This window comes from Cavia porcellus, unplaced genomic scaffold, assembly GCF_034190915.1.
Source record: "Cavia porcellus strain 051 isolate PalLab524CR breed Dunkin Hartley unplaced genomic scaffold, mCavPor4.1 scaffold_16, whole genome shotgun sequence".
Taxonomy (NCBI): domain Eukaryota; kingdom Metazoa; phylum Chordata; class Mammalia; order Rodentia; family Caviidae; genus Cavia; species Cavia porcellus.
The window spans coordinates 1,248,365-1,276,182 of NW_026947499.1; the positions used below are offsets into that span (position 1 = coordinate 1,248,365).

Below are 27,818 nucleotides of genomic sequence, written 5' to 3' on the forward strand. Positions count from 1 at the left end.
GGTTGCCGTGGCAGCGCCGCCGGAGGGAGGGCGCGGCCGGCCGGGACAGTGGCGCGCTGAGGCAGCGACGCGGCCACTGAAAGCCCGCGGCCGGGCCAGAGGCGGCGCCGGACAGGCCTGAGTGGAGGGGCGCGCCGCCCGGCCGGCGGGGATGCGGGACCGGCTGCCGGACCTGACGGCGGTGAGCGGCCGCGGAGGGGGCGCGGGGATGGGGAGGGGGCCCTGGGCGGGGTCCCGGGCGGGGCTGCGGCAGGGGCGGAGGCTGCTGGGGCTGGGGTCCCCCGGGGTGCCCGGGCAGGCGAGGTCCCAGGGCGCAGGATCCTGGGCCGGGATCCTGGGGGGGGTCTGGGGAGGGGCGTCTTGAGGATCCCGGGGTGCGGCCTGTTGAGCTCCCCTTGCTGGCTGGGGGGCGCCACGCGAGGGCCCCTGACACCGCGGTGGCTCCCGTGTGACCGTGGGCATTTCCACGGTGGGGCAAGGCGCGGCCCACAGTCTCCTGGGAGCAGCAGGGCTGATGCTGCCTGGGTCTTCGCTGTTATCACAGCCAGAAAGGGCTGTGCCACTGCCCGCCCCACCCTGGAGAGTCCCCTGCCCGTGTCCCAGGTCTGACCCAGGTTCTGCACCGTGCAGTGGACGCAGACCAGCGTAGGCCCGTGACCCCTGTGCTTCCAGGAGCGGGTGTGCTGGGGAAGTTAGGCCTCTGTGCGCCCACCTTGTCCCAGCCCACCCTGGGTGGCTGCAGGCCTTGCCCAGGGCCGGGAACCTGGGGCTTGTGGCCTGCTGTACCCTGAGCCACACCTCCCGTCCCGGGGTATTTTTCGTGTTTAATTGACACTTAGCAGCTGTGCCTGTTTGTGGGGTGCAGAGTGACCTTTCAGTGCATAGGCACTTGGATCAGATCAGGATGGTGGCGGTGTCTGTCACCTTGGTTTATCAGCTGTGTAGGGCCACTCAGCATCCTCTGAGCTGCTGGGAAGCATGCAGTGAGCTGTTGTCCACTCTGGTCCTGTCGTGTTGCTGCAGTGCACGGGGAGTGCTCCCTGCTGTCCGGCGGCACCTGAGTCCTGTTAAGTCTTTTCCCGTGGTGCCCGGTGGACCCTGTTCTCCTGGCCTCTTCTGTGCGATCAGCTTCTCCTCAGGATGAGGGCCCTTAGCGCTGCCCTTTCTAGGCCTGGCTTCTCTCCCTCGCGAGAAGGGCCTCCAGTTCCGTCCACTTTTCTGCAGATGGCAGAATTTCATTCTTCTTGAGTTCTGTTAAAAGCAGAACGACTTCCCGTGCATTCCACGTGTGCCGAAAGATGCCAGTCCCGTGACTGAGGCTGTGAAACTGGGGGGGGGGGAGGTGCTTATGGGCAGTGTAAGAGTTAAAACTTTTTAGGCCAACAGACGTAATTGTGTGTTTTCCGTCTCTGGGAAGACCCAGCACGGATGTGTGCTGGCTGTTCACTGGTTTATTCTTCCAAAACACAGCCGCAGCCCTCCCTGGCCGCCACTGAGGCCGCCCGGGCCTGCAGTGAGTCACCCTTGCTCCCTGCCTTCTAGAACGGGGCTGGTCGAGCCCCCGGGTTGGGAGAACAGAGCTAGTAGCCGTTGGCCTTCTCTGGTCTGCCGGTCTGGCGAGGATCCTGGGGAAGGCAGCTGACCCTTGGGACTGGGAATGAGGCGTGGACCCTTCCTAAGGAGGCTCCTCCACCCGCTGCTTCCTTCCCTCTGTTCATGGCGAACATTTCCACGCTCCCAGCAGAGGGACAAGCAGTGTTTCCTGAATCGGCGTCACCGTCACCTTTGTGTCCTCCAGGCCCTTGGAAATCTCCCATGCGGCAGGGTGGGGGTCCCGCCTGTGAATATCACACAGCTGAGAGCTGTCGCTGTCCTGCGGAAGGACAGCAAGGTGGGCGTGCCACAGGGAAGCAGGAAGACAGACTGTCAGTGAGAGATGTTCCCTGCTCCGTTCGCAGATTCGCAGATAGCGCTCGGGGTGTTTATCAGTCACTTCCCAGCCCCCGCTTCCTGAACCACCGCGGGAGGACTGGAAGGGAAATGGGTTAGCTCCAGAGCTGGGCCCAGCCGAGACCGTGTGGGTCCCGGGCCTCTGCTGCAATGGAGGAGCTGCCCAGGCGGGAAACAGCTGCGGAGGGTGCTTCCGGGCAGTCTGACCTGCATGGGTGTTTGTTTTTGGGGGGGGTCACGGAGAGGCAGGTCTCGAGATGTAGTTCAAGGCTGGCCTTGAACTTGAGGCGATCGTCCTGCCTCAGCCTCCCGGGTGCTGGGGTGACAGGCGTGCGCCATCGCGCCCCTCCTGTCCTGCACTTAAGCAGAGATGACAGTGCCTCTCTTGTACCTCATAAAGGGAGTTTTGAAGCAGCATTATTTAACATGCAGAGCTCCGTGAGAAGGTGGTAGAGGACGTGGTGCGCAGTTACACGCACTGTTAACATTCACTACTCTTCACGTCTTCAGGAAAGTCTCAGAGCAGCCCTCTGTGTGCGAATAGTTAGCCCTGGCTTCACATCCTTCATGTTTGATCGCTTTAACGTTTAAAAGGCTGCCTTGATGCCACCAGTTGTCATATCCTTTCCCGATATGTCATTTCCAAGTGGTTGGGAGTCACTGAGTGCCGATTAACGGCCAGGTTTCTCTGTGGCTGGTATTTCTGTGAATTTAATGTTTGACTTTGAAAGTCAAAGTGGCTCATCTGCAGTGACCAATGCCTCGAGATGCCGCCAGAGAAGCTTTCTTTCCTGGGCTTCCGTGCGTCCTGCTGAAAGACAGGCACCACCGAGAACTGCTTGGGAAGGAGAGAGCTGCGTTTGTCTGACGCGGTTTGCATTTGCACGTTTTGCACTGACAGGTTTAGTTTCTGGGTGCAGACAGCTTCTGGGCGGTGCCTGCGGCCCCCGGACTCCGCAGCCAGCTGGGGTGGTTGCTGCTTCTGGTGTACAGAAAGTGGGGCGAATCCATGGAGCAGACACCTGGAGCACGGGGTCCCTGCCGGGTCCCCGCCAGGCCCTGAGTACCCAGGCAGAGGGAGGCTCAGAGAGGAACCAAGCACTCGGGGCAGCAGCCAGGGTGGGGGCCAGGACCACAGTTGGGGGAGGAATTGAGAGCAGGTAGCCGGTCCGCAAGCAAAGGGGCCCGGGTGGCCTTCTGGTCACCTTTCCAAAACAAGTTCATCACTGCAGATGGTTATGTCTGTTAAAGTCGAGCAGATTTCAGCCATGGGAATGGTTTGTCTGAGAATAAACAAATACTCTAGCTGAGTGGCATTCATTCAGAGACCTATGACAAGTGAAATGTTGCTTTTCCTCCTCGGGATCAGGTGGTGAATCACAAGCAGTCTTTTTGAGAGCAGGAAACACTACTCAGATGGTTCTATTTTTTGTAGCTTAAAAAAAGTTTTTTTTTTTTTCCTTTTGGTGCCGAGACTGAACCCAAGGCTTCCTGCTTGCCTGACAAGTGTTCTACCACTGAGCTAAATCCCCAGCCGGTTTCTATTTTTTGACAGCTCATATTTGTACAATCGGTGCAGAGTGTTGTCAAGATTGTAATTCATGCAATAGGAACCTTTGAGCAGGTACTTGGGAGGCTGACGCAGGAGGATCGTAAGTTCAAGGCCAGCCTGGACAACTAACTTAGCGACTTAGTGAAACCCTGTCTCGGAATAAAACAGTGAAAAGGGCTGGGAGTGTAGCTCAGCCCTCCTTGGGCTCCATCCCCAGTGTGACGGGAAAGAAAGGGGCGTTTGGAAACGTCACACTTACCATTTCATGTCTAAATACGAGACTTTATTTGTGGATGTACTTACGGTTTAAAATATGCTATTCAGTGCGGAACTGTTTTATGTTTAATTTTTTTTTGAACAGCCTTGGTATTTGATGTTTAATTCTTTCTCAGCTCCTCCTGTGGCAGCCAGCAGGTTCTCTGTGATTAACAGTCATACGTACCTGTTTGCATGCTCGCTTCTTGCTCTGACATTAGATTTGCTCGAGCAGAACAGCCAGGCTCTGAGAAGGGCTGAGCCCCGGAGCCTCTGCCGGCTCCCGGGCTGTGGAAGGGCGCTGCCTGCCCTGCTGCCTCGTGCCTCTGCCCAGCTGCTCCTGCACCTGCCCTCTGCTGGCCTGGCACCTCCCTCCGTGCCTGGAGGTGGCTACTGTCTGGAGCGTGGGCCCAGGAGGCCGATGCTGAGGGGCACTTCTCCCCCGGCCTCTCGGATCTGGGATGGACTTGGTGCCTGCACCGTAGCCCAGCAGCCGGGGAGGCAGGAAGGTGGAGAGGCTGTGGGAGCGGCGCCTGTGGGCTTCCTGTGCTCCCGGTGACCCTGTGGGCGCAGCTATCCCTGCCCTGCATCTACAGGCTCCTGTCAGGCCCTCTTGTCCTCCTCTGTCCCTCCCAGGTCTGGTCCTGGGACCAACATGATCGCCCCATAGGGGTGCAGCCCAGTAGGCCCCGCCTCCGCCCCTCGACCTTGCTGGGTTTAGGCTGAGGCAGCGGAACCGGGTGCTGTGCAGCGGCCCTGAGCCCAGCCGGGTCTGTGGTGCCCGGGGAGGGTGGCGTGGGCATGGTGTGTGTGGTACTGTGACCCCTGCGGCTTGGTGCTTGCGTGGAGGCCAGTGGGCATGGGGGACTCTAGGTCTCTGGGCCTGTCAGAAGACGGGAGCACAGCGTGACACCGTGCACAGGATGCAGGGGGTGGGCATGGGGAGCAGAGAAAGCTGACCATAGCTTTGTGAGAGAAAGGAGTGTCCCAGGGGCCAGCCACACCCTGACAGCGGCCCCCAGGCCTTCGTCTGCCTGAGTAATTGTGTTTGAGAAAGCACTCAGTGCACCCGGTAGGATGAGACCGTTTACTCCCAACTGCTGCCTATGCAAAGCCCCGCCCCATGTGGCACTGGAAGGATGGCCGTCCCCAGGGCCCCACCTGGGTTCCGCCTGTGCTCTGCGACTCCTGGCTCAGTGCGCACAGCACATGCATATGTCCATGTCCCAGGCTGGCCTCAAACTCGAGGTGATCCTCCTGCCTCATCCTCCCGAGTGCTGTGGTGTGTGCCACGAGCCTGGCTTGTCATGCTGTTTTTAAGAGTTTTTCTTTTGGTCTTTTTCTTTAAGACAGGTCTCCCTACGCAGCTCAGGCTGGCCTTGAGCTTACTCTGTAGCTCAGGCTGGTCTGGAACTTGCAGTGATTCTCCTGCCTCAGCCTCCCGAGTGCTGGGATTACAGGCATATGCCACCATGCCTGGTTTCCATAAATTTTTTTTGAGGAGAAATCTTTGATATTTAGATGAAATGGAAAGTTGAATCTTGAAGGCTTTTTTATCTGACTCTGGGGGTGAACCAGGACTCCCGCTAGGGAAATGCTGCCTCAAGGCCTGGCACTGAACGCAGCCCTCGATGTGGCACTGGAGGACTGGGCAAGGCCCTGTCATAGCACAGCTGTCCCGTGATCGTCACCCGTGTGGGAATGAGGGATGGGACAACAGGAAGCAGCCCGGGGCAGGCCCAGGACGGCACCTGGCGTTTCCTGCTGTCTGAGACCGGAGAATCTCAGGTGGGAAGAGCCGGAGGAGGGAGGCTTGGCAGACCTGTGTGCAGGCCATGGAGAGGTCACCTTCCCTGTCTCGAGGCCTCAGGGTGACAGGCTCTTCCTGGCCAGGGGGGCTTGGTGCTGTGTGCCTGAGTTCCGCCCCTGGAGGAGGCGCAGGGTCCCTGATGGCTGCCACTGCCCTGAGGGACCTGCAGTGCCCGTGCCCCCTGGGACTGACGGGTGAGATTCTCTCCTGGCTGCCGGGATAGCACAGGCTCCCCGAGTCCATCCTGTGGGTGGCTTCGCTTGCTGACTGCTGTGTGGTGTGGCTAGGGACTGATAGGTTGTGGCCATGGGGACCCCGGGCTCCTTATGGCAGCCCCCAGGCTCTGCATGGGTCTGTGAATTCCCTGACAGGGAGAGGGCACAGCTGGCACCTATGGGCCCGGAGCTTCCCTGAGCTGAGAGCCAGGTGGTAGCAGCTGCTAGGTGTGGTCCCTGTCTCATGGTCCTTGGGGTCCAGGAGCAGCCACCTACAGGACTGCAGTGTCATGTGCATGCCGTGTAATGACCGCACGTGACAGCTGCTGCTGCTGAGTGACAGTGTCATGTGCTGGGGCTGGCCCTGAGCCTTGAGTGCCAAAGCCAAGCAGCTGACCCCAGGCCCAGCTGAAGTCTATGTCCAGCCAGGATGTGGAGGCCCGTGGAACAAGAGGGGCCAGGGCAGCAGGCAGGGTCTGCAGGGCCGTTCTTCCTCCCCGGGGGTGGAGGTGGAGATGGAGAGCAGGTCGTGCAGGCAGAGCAGCCCCTCTCTGCTGCCCCAGCGTGGCCTGACGCAGCCTGGTATCGGCATCTGCATGTGGTCACTCAGAGTGGGCTCCTGCGGGTGGGTGGATGTGTGTGTCCAGGACCAGGGAGCAAGGCAGGGCTGTGAGGTCCTGGCCTCCATCCGCAGCTGTCCAAAGCTGTCCTCTGGGCTACTCCTCTCCTGCGGCTGGCCTGGCGGTGCCCCACGCTGCAACCCAGGGAGGAAGGACGCGGCACGCCTCTCCCTGGCTATCTCTGAGCAGCAGCAGCATCCTGTCTCCCGTAAGGGGCGGGACCCCTTATCTCCGGCGGTGGCCTGGGTGCCTGAGGAGGTTGCCAGCCTGGGGGCCGGAAGAGGCTGCTGGGATTCTTGGGCCAGGTTCCTTTCGTCCTGGTGAGAGGTGGTGGCCCGGGAGGGGGAGGGTTTGTTCTCCTTCCTGAGCACGTGTAGTTGCTGTCGCTGGGCTCGAGGTAGTGGGCTCCAGCAGTGTGTTGGGCTCGCACAGAGGTTAGAGGCCGATGGGCTCCTGCACCTGCCCTCTGCTGGCCTGGCACCTCCCTCCGTGCCTGGAGGTGGCTACTGTCTGGAGCGTGGGCTGACTCACAGGGGCCCTGGGGAGCGATCTGGCAGGTCCCCAAGCCCACTGTGTGGCAGGACGCACAGTGAGTGCCATCCCAGGGCTCTGGTGGCCTCGGGTGAGTCCTCTAGTACCTGCCCCTCTGCCCTGTCGCTGGGCACAGAGCTTCTCCCCTGTTGCTTTAACTTCCGGTCAGGTGCCTCGGCCTGCCAGTGTCTGGGGTCCATCCGTCCCGGGCCCTGCTCACAGCATGGTGGCGGCTCTGGCCCAAGGCAGCGCCTGGGTTTGTGTCCCCTGATGGTTTCTTGAGCTGATTTCTGATGAGCAGCACCTTTCCAGCTCTTGCTGGGGGTCCTCGGGGTGCTTTTGTCCTCTGTGGTGTCGCCCGGTCCTCTGTAAGATCCCGGCATCATTAGATGGTGTGTAGCAGGGCTGAGGCTGTTCCCCAGGGAGAGTGGGGTGCCTCGGGGACTTGGGAAGCTCTGAGTGTCACTGTGTGCTCCCAGGAGTCGGTGGCGCGGTCAGCAGTGTTAGTGTTGCTTGGAAGATGTGAGTACGCAGCCCCAGTGATTTCCTGCACAGGATGACACAGGTCCAGGGGACCAAGAGCAGAGGGCAGGTCTGGAATCAGGCACCGTGCCCTGGGTTTCCCTCCAGCCCCCCTCAGCTGTCGTGGGCCAGTCGGGGTCCCAGTCCTCGGCTGGGTCTGGCCAGCCTGTGCTCCGTCGGGCCATCCCCGGTCCCCTGCTGCTGTCTCCCAGCCCGGCGGGTGCGCCTGTGTGAGAATGACTTCCGGGTGACGCCTCCTGGTCTCCATTCAGTGTAGGAGAAACGACGATGGAGACACGGCCGTGGCTGTCGACGACCATTTCATGGATGATTTCTTCCACCAGGTGAGAGCGCCCGGGGGCTGTCGTAGATGTTCTGTACCGTCGCAGCCACCGCGTTGAAAACGATGCTGGGTGGACACGGCAGCCCTCGGTGCCCTGCCGCAGGGGCCCGTGCTGTCGCAGTGCCCGGTGCCCCAGTGGTCTCTTGAGTGTCCAGGCACGTGCTGTGACATTTGCGGGACGGAGGTGCAGTGACGCGCCCCTCAGCACGTTCCTGGGGGTCAGGGGGTGTGACTGGGTTCTAGGACTCGCTGCCCAGCTGAGGTGGCCTCTCCAGGCTGTGGGTGCCACCAGGCAGGGCTCTTACCAGGGAGGAGGCAGCCACTGTCAGCTGCGGCTGTGGCCTCCCGGGGCCCTGGGACCCGGCTGCTGGCGCCATCCTCAGCCGGAGGGAGCCGTGGTTCCTGGGAGACCTGCTGGCATGGGCTGACTGGCGCCTGCCCGGGGCGTGGCAGGGGGCTCTGGTGGGCAGGGACCTGCGGGACGAGGTGAAGGCTCCTCCTTGGAAGTCGCCGCTCAGCCGCATCCCTCAGACTGCGCGGTGCAGGGTGAGCTCCGACGACCGCTGTTCCCCAGGTGGAGGAGATCAGAAGCAGCACGGCCAGGATAGCGCAGTACGTGGAGGACGTGAAGAAGAACCACAGCATTATCCTGTCCGCACCCAACCCCGAAGGAAGTAAGCCTCGGGCCGGGGCGGGTCTGTGTGTGTCTGTCTGTGTCTGTGTTACTGTCTGCATGTTTGTATGTCTGTTGGCTTGTATGCCTGTCTGCGTGTTTATTGACTTGTCTGTGTTACTGTCTGCATGTTTGTATGTCTGTTGGCTTGTACGCCTGTCTGCGTGTTTATTGACTTGTCTGTGTGTCTGTAACTCTTGTCTGCCTGTCTGCCTGTGTGTGTCTGTCTGTTTATGTGTCTACCTGTACGTCTGTCCATCTGGCACTTTGCACCAGCTGCTGTCGTCTGCCCTCACTTTGCACCGACGGTGCTAGCATTGCACAAGCAATGCCGAGTCAGCCCTTGTGCCGGCCTCTGGGTGCCGCCTGCAGGCTCCCGAGTGGCCCAGTGCACAGCTGGGCCTTGTGAGCGGTTCCCGAGGACACACAGCTGAGGTCTGCCTGTGTGCAGCCCGAGAGCTCGGTGTCCGTGCATGGCTGTGCCATGTAAGCTGTGCAAGGCTGGTGTGAGGGTGTGGGCGAAGCGTGCCCTGGGTGTGAGTGCGTGTGCCAGGGTGAGGAATGTGAGGCCCTCCGCCGGGGTGAGGAGCCGCGCGAGCTGGGGGTGCTGCCGGGCTGCACTGGGCTGTGGGAGTCACCCCACTCTGCCTTGAGAGGCCGGGTCCCCCTGCGCAGGCGCTGTTCCTCGGGGCTGAGCCCCGCCAGCCCCCCACCCTCCCTCGTGACCTGTGCTCCCGGCAGGTGGGGTTCACGCTAAGGAAGCGGCCCTGCGTCACTTCTCACCTCTTGTCCCTTTGCTGGGCGGGTATAGAAATAGGGCTCTCCTCCCGTCACCCTGCCGAGTGGCGCCTGCTGATTGCTTTCTGTGAAGAGGGAGGTTCCCCTCCTCGTACTGTTCTTTCTTGCTTGCTTTGTTTTGTTTGGAGGAGGGTCTCCCTGCGTAGTCCAGGCTGGCCCAGAACTTGCAGCGACTGTCCTGCCTCAGCCTCCTGAGTGCTGGGTGACAGGCGTGCCCAGCGGCTCCGGCTGTTTGTCCTGACCGTGCTGAGCTTAGTCCCCGATTGCAGCCTGGGCGCTGGGGAGACGTGGAGAAGGGCACTCATTCTCAGCCCTGGAGGAAAGCGTGAGCCAAGGCTTGGGCTCTGTGTCTGAAGGAGTCAGCGGGTGGCACTGAAGTGGGGAGGCGCGCACCGGGCTGCCGGCCCGTTGGGGGCCTGCTGTGGAAGGGGGTGTCCGCCCCGGTCCAGCCCCTGCTCTGGCACAGTCTTTCGCAGCCTGAGGGCCTGGCCACTCCTAGCTGGCCTCTGTGGCCAGCCCGCCTGGCCCTGCCCTGCGTAGGCTTCCTCGGTGCTCCCCGGGGAGCCCCGCGTCCTGCAGCTCTGGAAACCCTGCACGAGGACGCCTTTTAACCCGGGAGCATAGGTCTAGGAGCGCAGCGGTCCTCTGGCCGGCGCAGGCGCTCAGGTCCCAGCGAGGCTTGTGGAGAGGGAGGTCCGGTGGCTTCTGCTGAGGAGTTCGCGGCCAGAGCACAGGCCTGTGGTCTGGGGAACTGAGAGTGGTTAGCGTCTCACCGAGGCCTTGTGGCCCTGAGGTGCAGCTGTTGCTTGTGTCTTTTGTGAGCCGTGGAGTAGGATGTGGGGTCTGGCTGCCCACCCTGTGTGCCCAAAGAAACAGGTTTCCTGTTTGGGCCATGGCGCAGGAGAGCACAGGGTGGCTCTCCAGCGGTCAGCGGGCTCTGCACGCGGTTCCTGTGGGCGGCACAGGTGGTCCCTTACCTCGCAGACACTGCAGATGCTGCTTCTTCCTGCGAGCGGGTGGATGGGTGAGGGCTTCCTCCCTTCCCGGCCGGTGCTATCCTGGATCATAGCGTCTGGATGTGGGGGCTCCCCTGGCCCTGCCATGGGTCCAGGAGACCCCTGGGGGGCTGCTCGCCCCATCACTCCTCCCCAGCCCCCTCCGCTGCAACAGCTCCGATCGATCAGCTGCCTGTTTTTGCTTATAAATGGCAGAGCCGACTTGTACTGCAGGAAATGCAGCAGAGCCTCCATGTGAGCGCAGCTGCAGGTCCCCACCGTCCGTGGTCGCCTGGGCCACCGGGCTGTGCTCCACCTCCCCCGAGGCTGTCGAGCTCTGTGCGTCTCTGCCCAGTCAGACTTAGAGGGCCCCGGGCGTGGTCTGCACGCCCCGTGGGGGACGCGGTCCGCACACGGCAGGTCTGGATGGTGCTGTGGGACCACAAGACTGCTCCTCAGTCACTGCTGTGACTCACAGGAGCCCAGGCCCGTGTGGTTCCAGAGCTCGAGAGTGGCACAGGTGTCAGGGGGCCTGGCAGCCCTGCTTCGGGTGTGGCTGGGTGGGGTCGGGGGCGTTTAGCCTTGTCTTACCTACCCGCACTGCTCACTCGAGTGTGTGCACAGAGGCCACTGCAGGGCCGTGGCCACGTGGCATCCACCTAGCAGCGCCACCAAGGCCTTCCACGGGGAGGGTGGAGGTAAGAGGGGACTCAGGTGTCCACGGAGACCGCTGTGTCCCTTAACCAATCAGCCTTGCTTGAGTGTTGTAGCTCAGATGTCTTATTTTAAATTTTTAAAGAAATCAAAGAAGAACTCGAAGACCTGAACAAAGAAATCAAGAAAACTGCTAACAAAATTCGGACGAAGCTAAAATGTAAGTCTAAGGCTTGAGCATCCGTGGTGGGAATGTGGGTAACTTCTTTGCTCTTTTCGGCTTTTTTACCCTCTTACGTTTCCAAAAGCTATGACTGTATCATAACAAACTGTTTGTGTGCATTTGGAAGGAGCACTACCCATCCAGTAAGAGGAGGCATTGCTTGGTAAATTCCTAGGCTTTTACATCACTTTAAATAGTTCTTGTTTATGTTATTTTGGTGTAAGTTAACTTGATGTATACTTCGTTTTCTTTTTCTCTTTCTCTCTTTATCTCTCTCTCTCTTTCTTTCTTTTAAAATAGGATCTAAATGTGTAGCCTTCAACTCAGTAGGTAGCCCAGCTGTCTCAGACTTGTGGTGTTGCTCCTGGCTCAGCCTCCTGGTTCTGGGATTGCAGGCATGTGCACTGTGTCTGGTTGCTTTTTAATTTTGGTGACTGCTTTATTTATTGATCTTGTTGAGACCGGGTCACTTGGGCTCACTTTGTAGCCCAGGCTGGTCTTGAAGCTGCAGCAGTCCTCCTGCCTCAGCCTCCCTAAGGCTGGGATGACGGCAGTGTGCCACCACGCCCGGCCTGTTTGTTTTTGAGGTGGGTGTCACCCTGTTGCCCAGGTGGCTTTGAGCCTGAGAGCTCTTCCTGTCTCTGCTTTTGACCGCTGGGACTGCTAGCGGCCCTGGGCCTGGTGAGAGGTTGCTTTGGAGCAGTGTGACATCCCTGGCAGGCGTCTCAGGCCAGACCTAACTTGGGACCTGTCACGGCTTCTGGCTCCCCTCCGCCCTGTCCCCACGTGACGCCCCTGGCCCCTTCGCCTCCTTGCGGTCCCTGGCTCTGAAGTTCACGGGAGTGTGTGTGTGGGCAGGGAAGGGCTCCCGGCCAGTGTTTCCTGTCGTGGGGAGATGTGCTTGGAAGACGCCAGGAGGGCAGCCTGAGGTTTGACCGAGGACCCCGGGCGTCACCCTGAAAGCCCCGACCCGTTTCCTTCCAGCCATCGAGCAGACCTTTGATCAGGATGAGAGCGGGAGCCGGACCTCAGTGGACCTGCGCATCCGCAGAACCCAGGTCTGCCTTCGGGCCTCCGTTTGACGGAAGCGACTCGGGAGGGCCGGGCTCTGCTTCCCCCGCCCCAGGTGCTGCCATGTCGGGCTGTGCACACGTGGGCTGTACACACGCATGTGTTCCCAGCCCAGGGTCTGAATCTGTCTCTCGGGAGCGGAGTCCCTGGGTCCTGTCTGTGCCACGGGGCGTGGAATGTGGGGTGGCAGAGCAGTACGCGGGGGCCCTGGCCCGGTGTTCAGTGCCTGCGTCGCAGCTGCCCGTGGCCAGGGCATGGATGTGATGCTGTGGCCCGCAGGTCGCTGTGAAGTTCAGTGCTGGGAGGCTGTGCCCCAGTGTGTCCGACGCGCAGGCCCGGGTGGGGATCCCTTGGACAGCCGAGAGCGGCCCTTCTTCTTCCCTCCACCCAGCTGCGCCTCTCCCGGGCGTCTCCCCGCTGGTGTGTGTGGGGTCGGGCGCGGCAGGTTTACGGCAGCCAGCTCCTAGTCAGGCCCTGAGATCGGCCTGTGTTCGCCAGCCCTAGAATGGGTGAGGGAGCCTGAGACCCCCCCGGCTTGAGGTCGCCCGGGACCAGGCACAGACCCCGCCCCAAGCCCCCCAGCCCCTCACTGGGGCGCACTCCGCTCTCTGAGCTCTTGCTGATTCTGCCCGAGACCCCTTTGGTGCCAGGCCAGGACAGAGGTAGTGCGCACGATGTTCTCGGTGCTGCTCTGTCCCCGGCTGGGCTCTGCCCGATCTCCCCCTGCAGGAGGAGCGTGCTGGCCTGGTGTCCTGGGCGCTGGGCACTGCTGTGTTATGAGGCCGCGTGGTGCTCTAACGCCACCCTTTCCTGCCCGCAGCATTCCGTGCTGTCTCGGAAGTTCGTGGAGGTCATGACAGAGTACAATGAAGCTCAGACTCTGTTTCGGGAGCGGAGCAAAGGCCGAATCCAGCGCCAGCTGGAAATCAGTGAGTCCCGGCGGGATGGCGGAGGGTCTCCCGGCTTGCTCGGGTTCCCGCCGTGGAGCACACCTGAAGGGGCGCCCCACGGTTGCTGTACCGCATACTACTGTCCTCTAAATAGATGCCCAGATTGTCGGCCTTGGGCCGGCAGAGCCAGTGAAACAATACTGGCACTAAACTGTTTCTAGCGTCAGTCGCCATCCGCCCAGCCCGTCCGGGTCCCTCCAAATCTGCTGTTGCTTACGGGGGTTGGGGAGGTGGGTCGTGCGTGTGGGTCTTTGGCTCCTGGTCCGTGCACCGCGGGCTCGTGGGAAGGGGAGCTGGCTCCCTGTTTCTCCTGCGGGGCCCACATGGCTGCTGCTGGCCTGTTCCATCAGCTTTTACAAGCCACACTTTTCCTAGCTCCCTTGTCTGGCCACCTACCAAATCTAGTATTTCCGTAAAACCCTCAAAAATTTTGTTTCTGTTGTATTTTTGAGACAAGGTCTCACTACGGAGTTCAGGGTGACCTTGAGCTCAAGTTGCTCCACCTGCCTCCACCTCCCACGTGCTAGCATTACAGGCCTGTGCCTTTGTACTTGGCCTTAGAAATTCTAAATGAGGGACTCGCAGCACTTGCAGTACCTTTGTGGTGCTGGAGAACCTGCTGTGATCTGTCTGCCAGTCCCTCTGTCTGGCTGCCCTGGACTGTAGGGACGCGTCCCTTAGCATAGGTGTGGTCACTTCCACCCTCAGCCGGACGCCCACCTGAGCTTGTGGGAACTGCAGCCTGGGGAGGGACCTGTTGGGAGTTTGGTGGCCCGGTCAGGTGGGTGCAGGGCGCTGAGTGCCTTTCTGTCCCCAGCCGGAAAGACCACCACGGACGAGGAGCTGGAGGAGATGCTGGAGAGCGGGAAGCCGTCCATCTTCACCTCGGATGTGAGTAGAGGCCGCGGCCCCTCCCGCGGTGGGACCCGTGCCGCCCGAGCGCCCTTACCGCGCCCTCTCCTTGTGTCTCTCCAAGATCATCTCAGATTCGCACATCACCAGGCAAGCGCTCAACGAGATCGAGTCCCGCCACAAGGACATCCTGAAGCTGGAGACCAGCATCCGCGAGCTGCACGAGATGTTCATGGACATGGCCATGTTCGTGGAGACGCAGGTGAGGGCTGCCTGCCCAGGCCTGGCCACGGAGAGAACCGTGGGACGCGGGTGACCCCACAAACCCGGGGACAGGCGGGGCTTTCTGAGGAGGGGACTGGCCCAAGCCTGAGCTGTGGTCACAGCCATCGGCCCCCAGATGGCCGCCCACACAGGCTCTCGGTCCTCCAGGAGTCCTCAGTGGGGTGTGTTGCGGTTCTTGAGTGGCTGGAGGGAGAGGACCTGCGTACGGCGGATCCACCCGTGTGGCTTTGAGTGCAGAAACTTTCAGTGGGAACCTAGCCATGGGGCGTGGTGTTCCTAGTGGATGGATGTCCGCTGTGGCCCACGGGACGTGATGTTCTGGGCAGCGTGCGTCTCCTGCCGGGGCCGTGTGGCAGCTGTCCCTGGAGAGGGGCTGAGAACTCAGGCTGCCAGGATGCAGCTGATGTCTGTCTAGACACCCCAGGCTGGTGGCCGCTTGCCCCTTGGCCCTTGACATGTGGAGCCCAGCAGGCTCCCACAGGTGGCACCAGCTGTCCACGTGCCCTGGGGATGCTGGCCAGGGATCATCACCATGGAGAACGCTGCTGACCAGGAGCGCCTCCATCACCTGTGGGTGGAGCTTGTGCCAGCCAGCGGGGACTCACAGCCTTGGGGACGGGGCCAGGCACGCGAAGCTGTCGGTGCTGTGAGGACAGTGGGGGCTGGGATGGTAGCAGCTTCCTTCCGGGCAGCAGCCGAGGGGAGCTAGCTTTGGAGTAAGTCCATCCTGTAGAGACTTAAACAACCCCAGAGCTTCTGGTTCCCCGTTCCGCGCCCAGGGCGCCACGCTGGGGCCCAGCTCCCATTTCCTTTGAGAAGTCCCTGCGTTGCTGCTCTCCGAATCCACGGCAGTGCCCGGTAGGGAGTGACCTTCAGCCTGTCAGTCACCTGTCCTCCTTCTTTACTGCTTCCTCTTTGCGGCCAGACTTTGTCTCCCGGTGGACAGAGCCCAGGTAACGTTTGTGCCACGCACTCCTCCTCCTGGGCACCGAGGCAGCCCCGCCCTGCCTCCGTCCACTGCTGCTCTGGGGGCAGCGGGCAGTAGCCGTACTTGGTTTGCCGATACTTTAAGAAGCAGCAGTGGTTTGCCCATCGCGAGAGCTGTCGTCCTCCGTCCTTTGTGTGCAATGTTTTGCGTGGTCGTGAAACATTGGTGGGTCCTGGGGGCTTGCGGTGGCATGTCCCTGAGCCTGCCGTCCCGTGTCCCTGTGCCAGTGCTACTTCAGCCTCCATCACATGCATTGGCGCACAGACGACGGCCTCACCGCCCACCCGCTGCTCCGTGTCCGTGACGCGCACGTCCTGTCCGCTCCAAGGCTCTGTCACCTGTGGGGGGACCGTGTCCTGCACCGATAGCATCTCAGGCTGCTTCCTCTTGTTTTTAGGGTGAAATGATCAACAACATCGAGAAGAACGTCATGAGCGCCACGGACTACGTGGAGCACGCCAAGGAGGAGACCAAGAAGGCCATCCGCTACCAGAGCAAGGCCCGGAGGGTGAGTGGCGCCGTCTCCCGTGCTTTCCAACGTTAGACCCCGGGATCACCTGCGGGAAGTGTAGCCTGAAGTCGGAGTCCTTCAATAAAGTGCTGTCTGCAAACCCAAGCTGTTCTCATTGCTAAGGAGCTGAGAGCTCGCTAGGCAAGCTGAAGCAAGCTGTTTTAAGTGCTGAAAAGGTTTCCAGCCTCCCACTGGGGCTGTTTCCCTTTGCGGGATGCCTGGCTTGGCGTACTGCATTGTTTCTGGGCCTTCCTTACTGGGACGGTGGCCTCAGGACGTCCCCCGAGAGCGTGGGTTCAGTGTGCTGTGTGCGAGCATTTGTACACAGTGCTGGCCGTGTGCTGCTCCCCGCCTCGTGGGGAGGGCTCCTCTCCAGCTGCATGCCCCTGCCACCCCCTCCTGCTTCCTCATGCCTGCTGCCACCTTCCACCAGACGGGGTCAGGTCCAGCCTTGTGACCTGGCCGAGCCCCAGAGCTCAGCCGACTTGGCTCTCAGGTTGGGCCTTGGCGCTCCCGGCCTGGAGCTGGGGGTGCGGTACATTTCTGCCTGAGCCACACCATGCATGTGTGTGCACTGCTGAGGAGACCCCGGAGCTGCACAGCCACCTTCCCGCCTGGTAGGAGGGTGTGGGTCCTTCCGGGTTCTCTGGGAGACTGACTCCATGTCAGATGCGGGGGTGCACGCCTGTGACCCCACCACATGGAGGCTGAGGCAGGAGGATCGCACTTTGAGCCCAGCCTGGACCCCTGAGCCACTTAGCGAGAGCTGGTCTCAAAGTCAAAAGTGGAAAAGGACTGTGGATGGAGCTCAGTGTGCAGGCCCTGGGTTCAGGCCCGGTACCTCGAACTAAAGAGGGGAGAGCATTCGCAGAGGGATGGCTGACCACAGGACCGGGCTCCATGGGTGCCGAACTCTCCCTGCTGCTCTGATGCAGCCCTGCGCTCTCCACCCTGCTCCAGGGCCAGGGGAGCTGCTGGCCGCAGAGGCCGGGCAGGGCCGTGGACGGCTTTCCCCTGGTGGGGAGCTGGGAAGGCGCCACTGCCAGCGAGAAGTGAGGAGAAGCAGAGGGCGGGAGGCCAACCTGACCGCAAGGTGGAGCAGCGAGGGACAGAAGAGGATGGACGGACACACCCAGGTCCCCTCAGGACACCTCCGGGCAGGCTGGCAGGCCAGGGAGAGGGGAGCCCGGTGTCACCAGAAATGGCTCCTGACCTTCTGCCGTCTCCTCCGGGAAGGACACAGCGGGTACATGTTTGCGGCCAGGGCATCGGTGACACTGGAGGCTGGCGAGTGTGAGAGGGCCCTCGGGGAGGAGGCTGGGCTGGCCCTGCTGCAGCCACCACCTGGCTCTTCTCGTGCTGGAGTGTGCACATCGCAGGATGCCAGCCTGCTGCTGTCCACTGCGGGGAGCTGCCTGCAGGGCCTGGGAAGCCAGCGGGAATGAGGCAGGTGGATGGCTATGCCCGGCCTGGGGCTGCCACAGTGCCAACCTCAGGAGGAAGGAGGAGGCCACTGCAGGGTTTGCTGTGGGGAAGGGAGCCGGGATCCAGGCAGGGAGTGGGGAGCCCACAGGGCCCAGCACCCACCCTCCAATCATCAACAGGATGGCCAGGCCCAGAGCCTCCGGGACTCAGAGGCCGCTGCAGCCTGGGAGGCGAGAGGAGGCAAACTGGGGGCCCAGTGAGGGGCACTGGGGCCAGGCCCCGTCTCCGTCCAGGCGCGAGGGCAGGTCCCGGCTGCACCATGTGAGAGGACTCAGGGCTGAGCTCAGACTCCAGCAAAGACAGGACCGTGACAGAGCCCGGGGCTTCGCACCCAGCAGGTTTTGGCGATTTCCTGTTCCTTCCCGGTGTCATCTCCTGTCATCCTCCTCCTCATCCTCCCGCTCCTCCTGCCGGCTCCGTCTAGCACGTGTGCACACAGGAAGCATCTTTGGGCTCCAGAGGAGAACTAGCCTGCAGTCCATGCAGCCAGGCGGCTCTCGCCACCCTGTGTGTGTGTATCCAGGGGGCCGGCCGGCCTTCCCGGGGTCCCAGCGGTGTGTCCCTCCCCAGCGCTGCACGCCGGCCCTGCTCTGGCCGTGAAGCCCCCTCCGGAGTGTGTGTGGGGGGATCTGGTGTGATTTCCGGCCATTGCCGTTTCTCTTCTCACCCCGCTGACAGACTCACCCTCCCTCCTCCTCTTCTTTGGTCTCCCGAGGCTTCCCAGGCTCCTGTGAGGAGTGGCGTGGCCCGACCTGTGCGCTCTGGGAGTGGGGTGAGGGTCTCTGGCAGAGCGGTGCACTGGACGGTGCTCGGGGAGTCGGGGACCTGATGCGGGTTTGGGTTTCTCCTGGCAACACAGTTGAAGAGGTGGACGTGGCTGCCAGAGCTGAGATCGGTGTCCAGGGTATCAGACGCCACCTGCAGAGCCATCCACGCCGGTGGCAGTCTCTCTGCCATGACTGAGCTCCACTGTCGGTGTGTGTGTGCGCACACACACACACTAACAACCAACGGAAGTGTGTGCGAAGAAGGCAAGCTCCCAAAGCTTCTCTCCCCCCGAGCTGGTCCAGTGGGCACTGACCAGGAGGAGAAAACCCCGATGGCTGAGTCCACACGGGGGTAAGAGAAGCAGCCAGAGAACAAAACGAAACACAACTGCAGACGCCCGTCTTCCACCATGCGCCGAGCTAGAACTGAAACGGGCAGAGATCTAAACAGTGAGGCAGGGACAGGGCGGAGTGGGGTGGGGGGAGCCGCAGAGGACCCTGGAGCCGGCGGAGACCTCAGAACAAAGCCCTGGCCGCACGGGAGCTGTCCCAAAGAATCGCACCCGCCACCTCCTCTCAGGGAGATGCTTTTGCTCAGCAAGAAACCACCAGCAGAGCGAAGAGACAACCCACACAATGGGAAAAACTTTGCCAGCATTCCTCAAACAAAGGACTAATATCTAGAACAGACTGAGTCAAAAATAAAAAACCTCATCCCCTAAATTCAAAGACCCGATCCAGAAATGGACTCAAGATGAACACACTTCACAGATGAAGAAATAGAAACCACAAATAAATGTATGGAAAAATGTTCAGCAGGGCCAGGGATTTAGCTCAGTGGCCTGAGCGCCAGCTAGCAAGTGTGAGGTCATGAATTCGATCCCCAGTACCAAAAAATAAAAAAGATAAAAATAAAAAATGTTCAGCATCACTGGTCACTCAAGAGATGTAAATTAAAACCACTCACTCTAAGTGAGGTTTCATCTCACTTAGAAGAATGGCTTTTATAAAGAAATCAACCGATAACAAATGCTGGCGAGGCTACGGGGGGAAAAGGAACCCTTTTTTACTCTTGGTGAGAGTGTGGACTGGTTTCCACTTTGGAAATAAAATCAGTGTGGTGATTTCTCAAAAAACTATTTAAGCTAGAAGATGTGACTTTTATACAGTGGAGTACTACTCTGCCGTAAAGAGTGATAAGCTGGGGACATTTCTAGGTAAGCGGATTCCCCTCGAGGCCGTGGACGCGTGTGGAAGATGCTGCATTGTTTCTGAGTGTAAGAAACCAAAAGTGTAAATCAGGACCAAAATGTATAATAGATACTGTGAAACAGGAAGAAATGTTCAAATGGGGAGGGAGCCAGGGAGGGCAGAGCGGAAAGTGAAAAAGAGAGAGAGGAAGCAGGGAAACGGGGAAATGAAACTTGTGCAAATGCGGAGGCACGTGGAGGAGGAAGAAGCAGCAGCCCCCACGCGCAGGGCCACGGCCTCTGCGCTGAGTGTGCTCGCCGTGTGCGTCTAAGCCGTGCCTCGGGAGACCCGGCTGAGGGCAGTGTGTGGAGGAGCCTGCACAGCCCTGCCCCGAGCCGGAGCGTCTCAGCGACCTCGGGAACGCCCATCCCTGGTCCCTCGGCCTGATCAGAGCCCCTCGCGGCCAGGCTGCTGCCAGCACCGCACAGCTGTGGAACACTGAGGCTCTCCCGAAATCAGGAAGGAGGCCGGGTGCAGCTCCCCACCGGCACCGCTCCCCGCACAGTACTCCGGGGGAGGGCGAGGAAAAGGGTGCACAGGGCAGGGGAGAATTCACAGTGACCCTGCACACAGCGGTCCCCAAAGCCCCTGACAGGAGCCCCAGAATCCCACCAGCTGTGGGATGGGGCAGGATAGAAAATCACACACAAAATGAAAAGCATGTCTGTACAGCAACAGTGAACACAGAGAAAAAACTCAACAATGGCATTCACGGTATCCTCCAGGAAATCAAATACCTAGACGTTCATCCAGAGAATGAAGTTCCCTGCAGTCACTGCGGTGCTCTGAGGAAGGAGATCAAACAGAGAGAAGATGGAGAGCTGCCCCGGCCTGGACAGGCAGAGCCAATACTGTCCCAGTGGCCGTGCTGCCAAACCAGTTTGTAGTTAAACCGACAGGGGCGTCTTCACAGAATTGGAAAAATAAATGCTCAAATCCATGTGGACTCAGAAGAGACCCTGCATGGCAAAAGCATTTGTGGGCAACAAGAGCAAAGCAGGAGGCGTCACAGCCTCGGATTTCAAATTGTATCCCGCGGCTGCTGTAATAGGAACAGCGCGGTCCTGGCTCAGAAACAGATGCGGATCAGCAGCATAGAATCCAGGATGCAGAAACGGCCCAGGCACACTCAGCCTCTTGATTTCTACGGAGGGGCTCAGAGCACACGGGGAGAAGGACAGCCCCTGCCTGTGTAGACGGCCGAAGGCTGACCCTAGATGCGTATCTCACCGTGCACTGGACTAAAATCAGAGTGGATCAAAGACCTGGATACTAACCCAGAGAGGATCTGATGGGAGACGGTAAGACACGGGCGAGCAAAGCCGCTCGGGACGGGACCCCAGCGCTGAGAAATAGCCCAAAGGGGCGGGCAGTGGGAGGGCATGGCGGTCACACATCCCTCCAGCAGGGCACCCGGCCCTGCCCCAGGGCCACGCTCCAGGGCTCTGCGCAAGCAGTCCATTCTGTGGTGAGTAAGTCTGATGGGACTGATTTATGTTTTCTGTTATAAAGTTAATGAAAAATACGCAGCTTTTTTGTCCTTCTGTATTTAAATAATTTACATGAGTGAAAAGTGATAAAAGCTCCTGTACGACAAAGGAAACCATCAGGAGACAACCTGGAGAGGGGAAAAAGTTTGCCAGCTACTCCCCAGCTAAGACGGAAATCTAGAAAATTCACAAATTCACAGAACTTAGAGCTCCTGCTGAGCGCGTGGCGCACAGCTGTGTCTCCGGCACTCGGGAGGCTGAGGCAGGAGGACTGCTGTGGGTTCAAGGCCAGGCTGAACTCGGTAGTGAAACCCTGTCCTAGACAACAACTCCAAAACTGAAAGACCCTGTCAGTAAGTGAGCAGCCGAAAAGAGCGGATCCCTCCAGCCCTGGTTACAAACAGCCAATACAGACCTGAAGCCGTGCTTGGCATGCAGGGCCGCGAGGGAGATGGAGGTTGGAACAGTGCTGCTGTTTGACCTGTGTTGGGCCTGTCTCCCGACGGCCGGAGGTGGGGCTCTGCGGAGTGGCCGGGCCCAGCGTGAGAGGCCCTGGTGCCCGGCGGGCGGGCTCGTGCGGGTGCTGCTGGTGCACCTCAGCCTGCTGTGAGTGCTGCCCCGCTGAGGGCGTGCGGTAAGGAAAGCTGTGAGGGGCAGAAGGGGGCTGCTGTGCTGGCTGCTGGCCGCCTGGCCTGCCGTGGACTGTCCTCCTCCACGATGCCCCTCTGCCACGCCCCCCTGCCAAGGGCCAGCCGACTGCGGGCTGCAACACACTGCGAGCCAGGAAACCTCTCCGCCTCCAGCTCTGGGCGCCGGGCATTTTCTTCAGCGGTGAGAGAGCGACTGAGGCAGCACCTGAGTCCAGAAGGAGAGCGCAGCCAGTCTGCGGTGGGACAGCCGCCTGCCGGGCTGGTGGCGGGGACCCAGGGCGGCCGTGCGGAGCTCAGTGTGAGAGGCCTGGGAGCACGGAGCTCGGGCCCCGGGTCGGCTGCTCCCTCTAGGCCTCTCCTGGGACAGTCTGGGGCAGCCCAGTGCAGTGACCACATGCACCCTAGCCCGTCGCAGCACAGGTCACAGTGGCTAAGGCACAGTGGCCTCTGTCCACCCCAGACAGAAACGCATTTCCATGCAGTGGAGGCCAGTTCACCCGTGCAGGGGCACAGGCTGAGTCACCTGCGGGAAACGGGGTGCCCGGAGGCCCCAGTTAGTGAGGCAGACAGATGCACACTAGAGAAAGCCGGGTGTAAGCAGTTTAAAGAGCAAACGAAGGTTACATTACTGGAGGCGGAGGTGGGCGCTCTGCAGACGGGCCCCGAGAGGAGGGGAGCAGCCTGTCCCAGGTTTGCAGACCAAACGCTGCCACCGAGGGCGTCTGCAGTGGGTGTCATCAACTCGCCTTGCTCTGATAATTGGGGCCGTGTTGGGTGCTGGTGGCTGTGCCAGGCTGACTGTCGGCCGTGGGTTGGCTGGTGAGGGTGTGGGTGGCACTGGATGCCACCTGTCTGCGGGGTGGCAGTAAGCAACTAACCAACTGATGGACTGTGCCACTGGCTGACAGTCGTGTTTTCCTGGCTTCAATCTTCTTAAAAACCCTAAAAGCTGGTGCTGAGCGAGCGCTGTGTCCTGTCCTCTGCCGATGCGTCTGCCGAGGGGAGCACAGCCTGGTGGCCCCGCGGTGCTGCAGAGCCACTGGCCCCTGGGGTGTCAGCGCCGTGGGAACCCCGTCTCCGCACGCAGGCCCTGGTTCTGAGCTGTGCGGGGTGACCCGCTGTCCCTTACCGAGCTGATGTGGCCGTCGCATTGCAGTTTGTGCCGCACGCTGTCACCTCTCGGGTCTCTGCAGGTGTGGAATTAATTCACAGCACGAACCCGGGCACCACTTCTGGGTGGCACTGGGAGTGGGGGGGAGCTGGTGCTGAAGGCGGAACCCTCCCCGGACCTCTCCCACCTTTCAGAAGGAGCTTCTGGACTTCTCTGGTACCAGGGACCGAACTCCTGACCTTGCGCTTGCTAGGCAGGTGCTTGTGCTGCTGACCTGAATCCCTGGCCTTGTTTCCTTTAAAATTCTGCCCTGTTGAAGCGGAAGCTGCATGTGGTCGGCAGGCCGCTCCCTCCAGCTCTGACGTCAGTCTTCGGTTTATTCAGGGTGTCGCTGTCTCTGTGGTCTGTAGTGCCTGCCTGAGCCCCGCTCCCAAGGCCTGGGCTCCACATGTCCTGGACTGCGGTCCTCCCTCCCTTCCACGCTGACCCTGGCTCCTGTGCCCCTGATGCAGGGCCTGCTCCCAGGGCTGATGAAACCCCTCGCCCACAGGGCTCCCTGCAGCTATAGTGCTGACCAGGGCTGGGCACTCAACCCAGGGCCTTTGCACTCACCGACCCCTTCTTAGTTTAAAAAAATTTTTTTGTTGTTTTAAAGAGAATAAAATGAAAGAGAACAGAACAAAGCAAATTAGAACAGAACAATGCAAGCAAATTAGAACAGAATAATGCAAGCAAATTAGAACAGCAAATCAGAACAGAACAATGCAAGCAATACAGCACTTCACAAGACAGGCAGACATCAACAGTGGCTGCGTAATGTTTCTTTCATCTCACTTTCCTCAAAAAATTTGTTCATACTATCACACATAATAAAATCAAATCAACCACAATAGGACAGAACCAATCAAAACAGAAGAACTGAAGCATGGTTGGACTTCAAAGCAAGATGATAGTAAATCAGCACTGGCTGCCATGATGTCTTGTTTTCTTCAGAGTAGCGGTTCATACCATCACGCATGATAAAATCAAACAGAATAAAACCAACCCAGCCCATGAATGAAAGCATTATAAGACTTCAGAGCAATAGGAAACCATGATTACCGTAATACATCCCATTGTATTCAAAGTAGCTGCCCCTACCGTCTGACAGCACAGAATCTAACAGGACAAGACAGAACAACAACTGCGTGAACAAGGCAGGATCTCAGACGAGAGCATTTCCTGCCCTTTGTCTTACATGAACTGTTTCGCTTTTGGGTTCACGCATGTAAGCTCCGTCCTGGCCGTGATCGTGCTCTCCAGGGGCGTCCATTTGCCTACAGAAGCCCTGGGTGCTGCTGCGGATGGGCAAGCTGCTCTTTTTGCCTCCTGTCACATGGAACAATCGTTTCCTCTCCTTTGGTTGCAGTCTGTGAGTCTCCTTTCCAGTTAGATGTGTTTCTGGTATGCAGAAGTTGGAGGATCTTGATTCCTGGTCCCTTCTCCCTGTGTTTCTTTCTCTGGCTGACCTGAGGCCATCTACGTTCGTGGCCACAACCAGCACACGCGGCTTGTCCCTGCCCTGCTGTCCTCCCGTTGCCGACCCTCCACTTTCCCCTTCCTTCAGTCGCTCGTCCTGTCTGGAGGTCCTCCTCTGCTGCTGTTCCTGGAACCATGCTCGGCTTTCTCTCTCTAGAACAGCCTTCAGCTCTCTAGGGTTGGTCTGGTGGTGATGAATCCCTTCAGTTGTTCTTTATCATGATGCATCTTATGTTTCCACCAGTTTTTTTTTTTATCGGTACTGGGGATCAAACTCACGACTGCCTGCTTGCAAGGCAGGCGCTTAAATCCCCAGCCCTTTCCACCAGTTTTGAAAGATAGTTTTTCTGGGTAGCTCAGTCTGGGTTGGAAGGTGTATTCTTTCAGGGTTTGAAATACTTCACTCCAAACTCTTCTTGACTCGATGGTTTGTGTGGACAAGTCTGTTGGTTGGTTTCCCTTACAGGTGACCTGTAGCTTTTACTATCCTGTCCTTGTGCTGCATTTCTGGGTCTGGATTGTTATACGTCCGGGTGTGCACTGACTTTGGCTACGGCTGGTTGGAGTCCTTAGGCCTCTGTGTCTGCGTGCCGCACCCACTTCCCGTGTTTGGCAAGTTTTCTGCCGTTACTTCTGTGAACGCCCCTTTAATGTCATTAGCGCTGACCCTGCGACCTCACCTACACCTGTCACTCTTGAGCTTTGATTCTTTGCCTCGTCTTGCAGCCACTGAGTTGTCATTTCGTGATGCCGTGCTGTTTTAAGAGTTTTCCTTTCATGCTCACTGGTGCAGTCCTGTCTTAGGTTTGGCAGTCGTCTTCAGTCTCTTTCGAGCGGTTTGGCCAGCTTTGGATTGAACTTTGACTCTCCTGCGTCTCCCTTTGAAGCTGTCTCATCTTTCTACCTTCGTTCACGGCTTCCCTCATGCTCCTGTGCTCCTCCTGATGGTCCGTGTCCTCTTAGACCTGCTGAGCAGTCCCTTTACCCGAGTCAGCATTCCTGACCCGACTGCTTTACCGTCTCATGGAGTGTTTCCCTACCTCAGCTGCCGTCCCCTCAGAGGTTTCAGGGGAGTGTCTTCCGTTTCCTTCCATGGCTGGGCCTCCTGCACTTGTTCCGTGTGGGCTGGGGGTCTCAGTTTGCCCTTTGCTCCTCCTCTTGACATTCTCCTGGTCCCTCCCAACAGGCTGGTGCGGGCCCAGGCACTTCCCGTGTTGGCTGCCCCGAGGCGGTGTAGAGGAAGGGACACGCACCTGGGTTCCTCTAATTCAGATTTACCGGGAGGTAGCAGGAGGTGGAGCGGGCTTCTCCAGAGCTGTGCAGCTACACTGGGGCTTTGCTGATGATCAGGGGTGCATGAATATGGGGCTGCTTCTCAGCCTGTGTGTCGACATGGGACTCCCACGATGGTGGCAGACACACAGAAGGTGTTTGTCTGATTCTGCTAGTGGGTGATGGCTGCCTGAGGGCACCAGGGGCCTCCAGTGGTGGCCTGCAGATGCCCGGGGCTTCCCTGGCTGTGTGTCCCACTCCTGCTGGCTGCCTGTAGGAAGGAGCCTTCCGGTGGCAGTTCCCTGAGATGAAGGTGGATCTGCTGGTTCTCTCTGCCCACACTGGCCGCCTGTAGGACGTGGCCTTTTGGTGGCAGCGTGCAGCGGGCAGAGGTGGATCTGTCTGTCTCCTCCAGCCCGTGCTGGGCGCGTGGAGGAAAGGGCTAGTTCTGTATTTTGAGCAGGGCCTCCCTAAATGCTGAGCTTCCCTGGCTGCTTGAGCTTGCTGCCCTGCTGCCTCAGCCTCCTCAGGTGCTGAGATTCCAGGCGCGGTTTCTTTGACGTGAGCAGCCCGTGTCGTGCGTGGTGGCAGCGAGGGGGCGAGGCCTCGTGGTTTGTGAGTTTTCACCACCAGCGCCACGCTCCTCCTTTGTGAACATGCTGGGATGCGGTCAGAGCAGTGCAGCCTCCGTGTTCGGGCCTCAGCTGGGCCCAGCGAGATGCTTTGCCTTGTCCAGCGGGCCTGAGGGAAGGAGGCCCTCTGGGTGACCTTGGGTGCGGTCCCTGCGGGACACTGCCAACACCGCTCGGGCTCTGCACCCTAGGCCTGTTGGACAGCCCCACATCTGGGCACCATGCTGCCCGCAGCCAGAGCAGGAGACACGAGCCCGCCCGGAGGAGCGGGAGTGGTCGGCCAGCCTGGGGCGGCTGGGCGCAGGTGACGCCTGGTGCCTGCCCCTCGGTGCTGTGTGTCCTGCTGTTCTGATGGCCCAAGTGGCGGAGGACACAGTGGCCCCTGCTCCTTGACCAGCACTGCTGCAGCAGATGCTCCTGGAGCTGTGCAGGGCAGGATGGGTGAGGGGCTGTGGGGCAGGGGCTGCGGGCCCCGAGTGGAGCCAGGGAGCCGGGAGAGGTCCCGGGAGGCTGAAGCTGCCGCACTCCTCTGTGTGTTCTGCTGGCCTGGTGGTGGCAGCCCCCACCTCGGGTGCTGAGGACCATGTGGCTCCACCCGCAGACAGGCCGCACTTGGCTGCGTTGTCACTGTGTCTGTGATGCCCGGGCTGCAGCCTGCACTCGCCAGGGCCACGCGGGCTGTGCCTCCCACCTGCTTCCCCCGGCCAGGTCCCCATGGAGCAGACAGTGGTTCAGCCGACTTGGGGTCCTGAGGGCTCTGGCTTCCGAAAGAGAAAAAAGGGCGCTGGCCCGGGTGCCGGTGCCCGAGGGCTATTGGTGCTGGCCACGCCAGGACTAGGCTGGGGACCGGGCACTGCCTGGGGCCGGGGTTGGGCAGGGCTGGGCGGGGCTGAGCGGAGCTGGGCAGAGCGCCTTCCCTGTGCCCGCCTGGGCTGGTGCGTCCTGCCTGCCGGGGCCTCTGAAGTTTGTGGGGTGACCCCGCCCAGAGCTCGGATCGGGGTGTGTTAGGCAGGGACGCTGCTGATCACTTTCCTCTGATGCACAACGAATTCATGTCTCTCCTTTGTTTTGCAGAAAATGATGTTCATTATGATTTGTGTAGTTATCTTGCTTGTGACCCTTGGGATTATCCTCGCAGCAACGTTGTCATAGCGACCGCATCCCACAGCTTCCCTGGAGACGCAGACCACGCCCGTTGCAGTGTCCCAGCTCCGCTCTCCGTGGACCAAGGCCAGTGTGGTGGCCAGTGCTGACCATTTGTTTCCAGGAGCTTCGGGGAGCATGCCCGGGCACTGGGGCCTCGGACAGCGGCTGCCCGTGCTGGGCCCTCCCAGCCCGGGTTCCGGAGCCCCGCAGAGGCAGTGGCTGGGCATCAGGAACGGACGACCACTTCGGCTACAGAACTCCTGTGCTCGGCGGGGACACTCGGTGCTGCGAAGCCATGCGGTCGGTCGCACACAGGCGGGAGGTCCCCAGCTCTCGTGCTAATGAAGAGGCCTTTTGTATTATGCGTCATTTTGTGTTATGGCTTGCTTGCGGAAATAATTTTTATTACTGCAGAGCTGTTTTGTACAATATCTATGATTTTAATGTGTGTGAACTAATTGTTTAATATATTAGCAACCGTACTCCATTCTGTGTGCTCGGTTCTGGCCTCCGAAGGACTGGGCAGCACCCCAGACGCTGGCCGGGCACCCGGCTCTGCACGGAATTCGCTGCCCTCAGAGACGCTGGCTACGGCCCCTCGCCCCTCCCGGACGCTGAGCCAGGAAGCCTGGCACCTCCAGACCTTAACCTGTCTCTGCCCACCTTCTCCAAGATAATAAATTGGTTCCCGCACCACA

The 27,818-nt window shown here is 59.9% G+C and overlaps 1 protein-coding gene across 3 annotated transcripts; it reads left to right on the plus strand.

Annotated features, from left to right (window-relative positions):
• On the plus strand, nt 1–27,818 carry Stx2 (syntaxin 2). Of its 3 annotated transcripts, XM_063225445.1 has the most exons (11): nt 1–181; nt 7,728–7,799; nt 8,373–8,472; nt 11,064–11,138; nt 12,126–12,199; nt 13,033–13,141; nt 13,980–14,053; nt 14,139–14,276; nt 15,685–15,795; nt 16,759–17,044; nt 27,049–27,818. In XM_063225445.1, exons 1-10 carry the CDS (start codon nt 152–154, stop codon nt 16,852–16,854), a joined length of 879 nt encoding a protein of 292 aa, XP_063081515.1. In that variant the 5' UTR covers nt 1–151; the 3' UTR covers nt 16,855–17,044; nt 27,049–27,818. The 3 variants fall into 3 exon arrangements, with proteins under 3 accessions (XP_063081515.1, XP_013004441.2, XP_003461210.3); XM_013148987.2 differs by lacking the exons at nt 16,759–17,044; nt 27,049–27,818 and adding an exon at nt 15,225–15,252 and having other exon boundaries at nt 2–181; nt 15,685–15,903; XM_003461162.4 differs by lacking the exon at nt 16,759–17,044 and having other exon boundaries at nt 3–181.

Excerpts from the sequence above, each read along its gene's own strand:
- Stx2 (XM_063225445.1), top strand. The coding sequence starts at position 152 with ATGCGGGACCGGCTGCCGGACCTGACGGCG. Across the intron at positions 182-7,727 it reads GGCTGCCGGACCTGACGGCG|TGTAGGAGAAACGACGATGG; the intron begins GTGAGCGGCCGC and ends GTCTCCATTCAG. Across the intron at positions 13,142-13,979 it reads CCAGCGCCAGCTGGAAATCA|CCGGAAAGACCACCACGGAC; the intron begins GTGAGTCCCGGC and ends TTCTGTCCCCAG.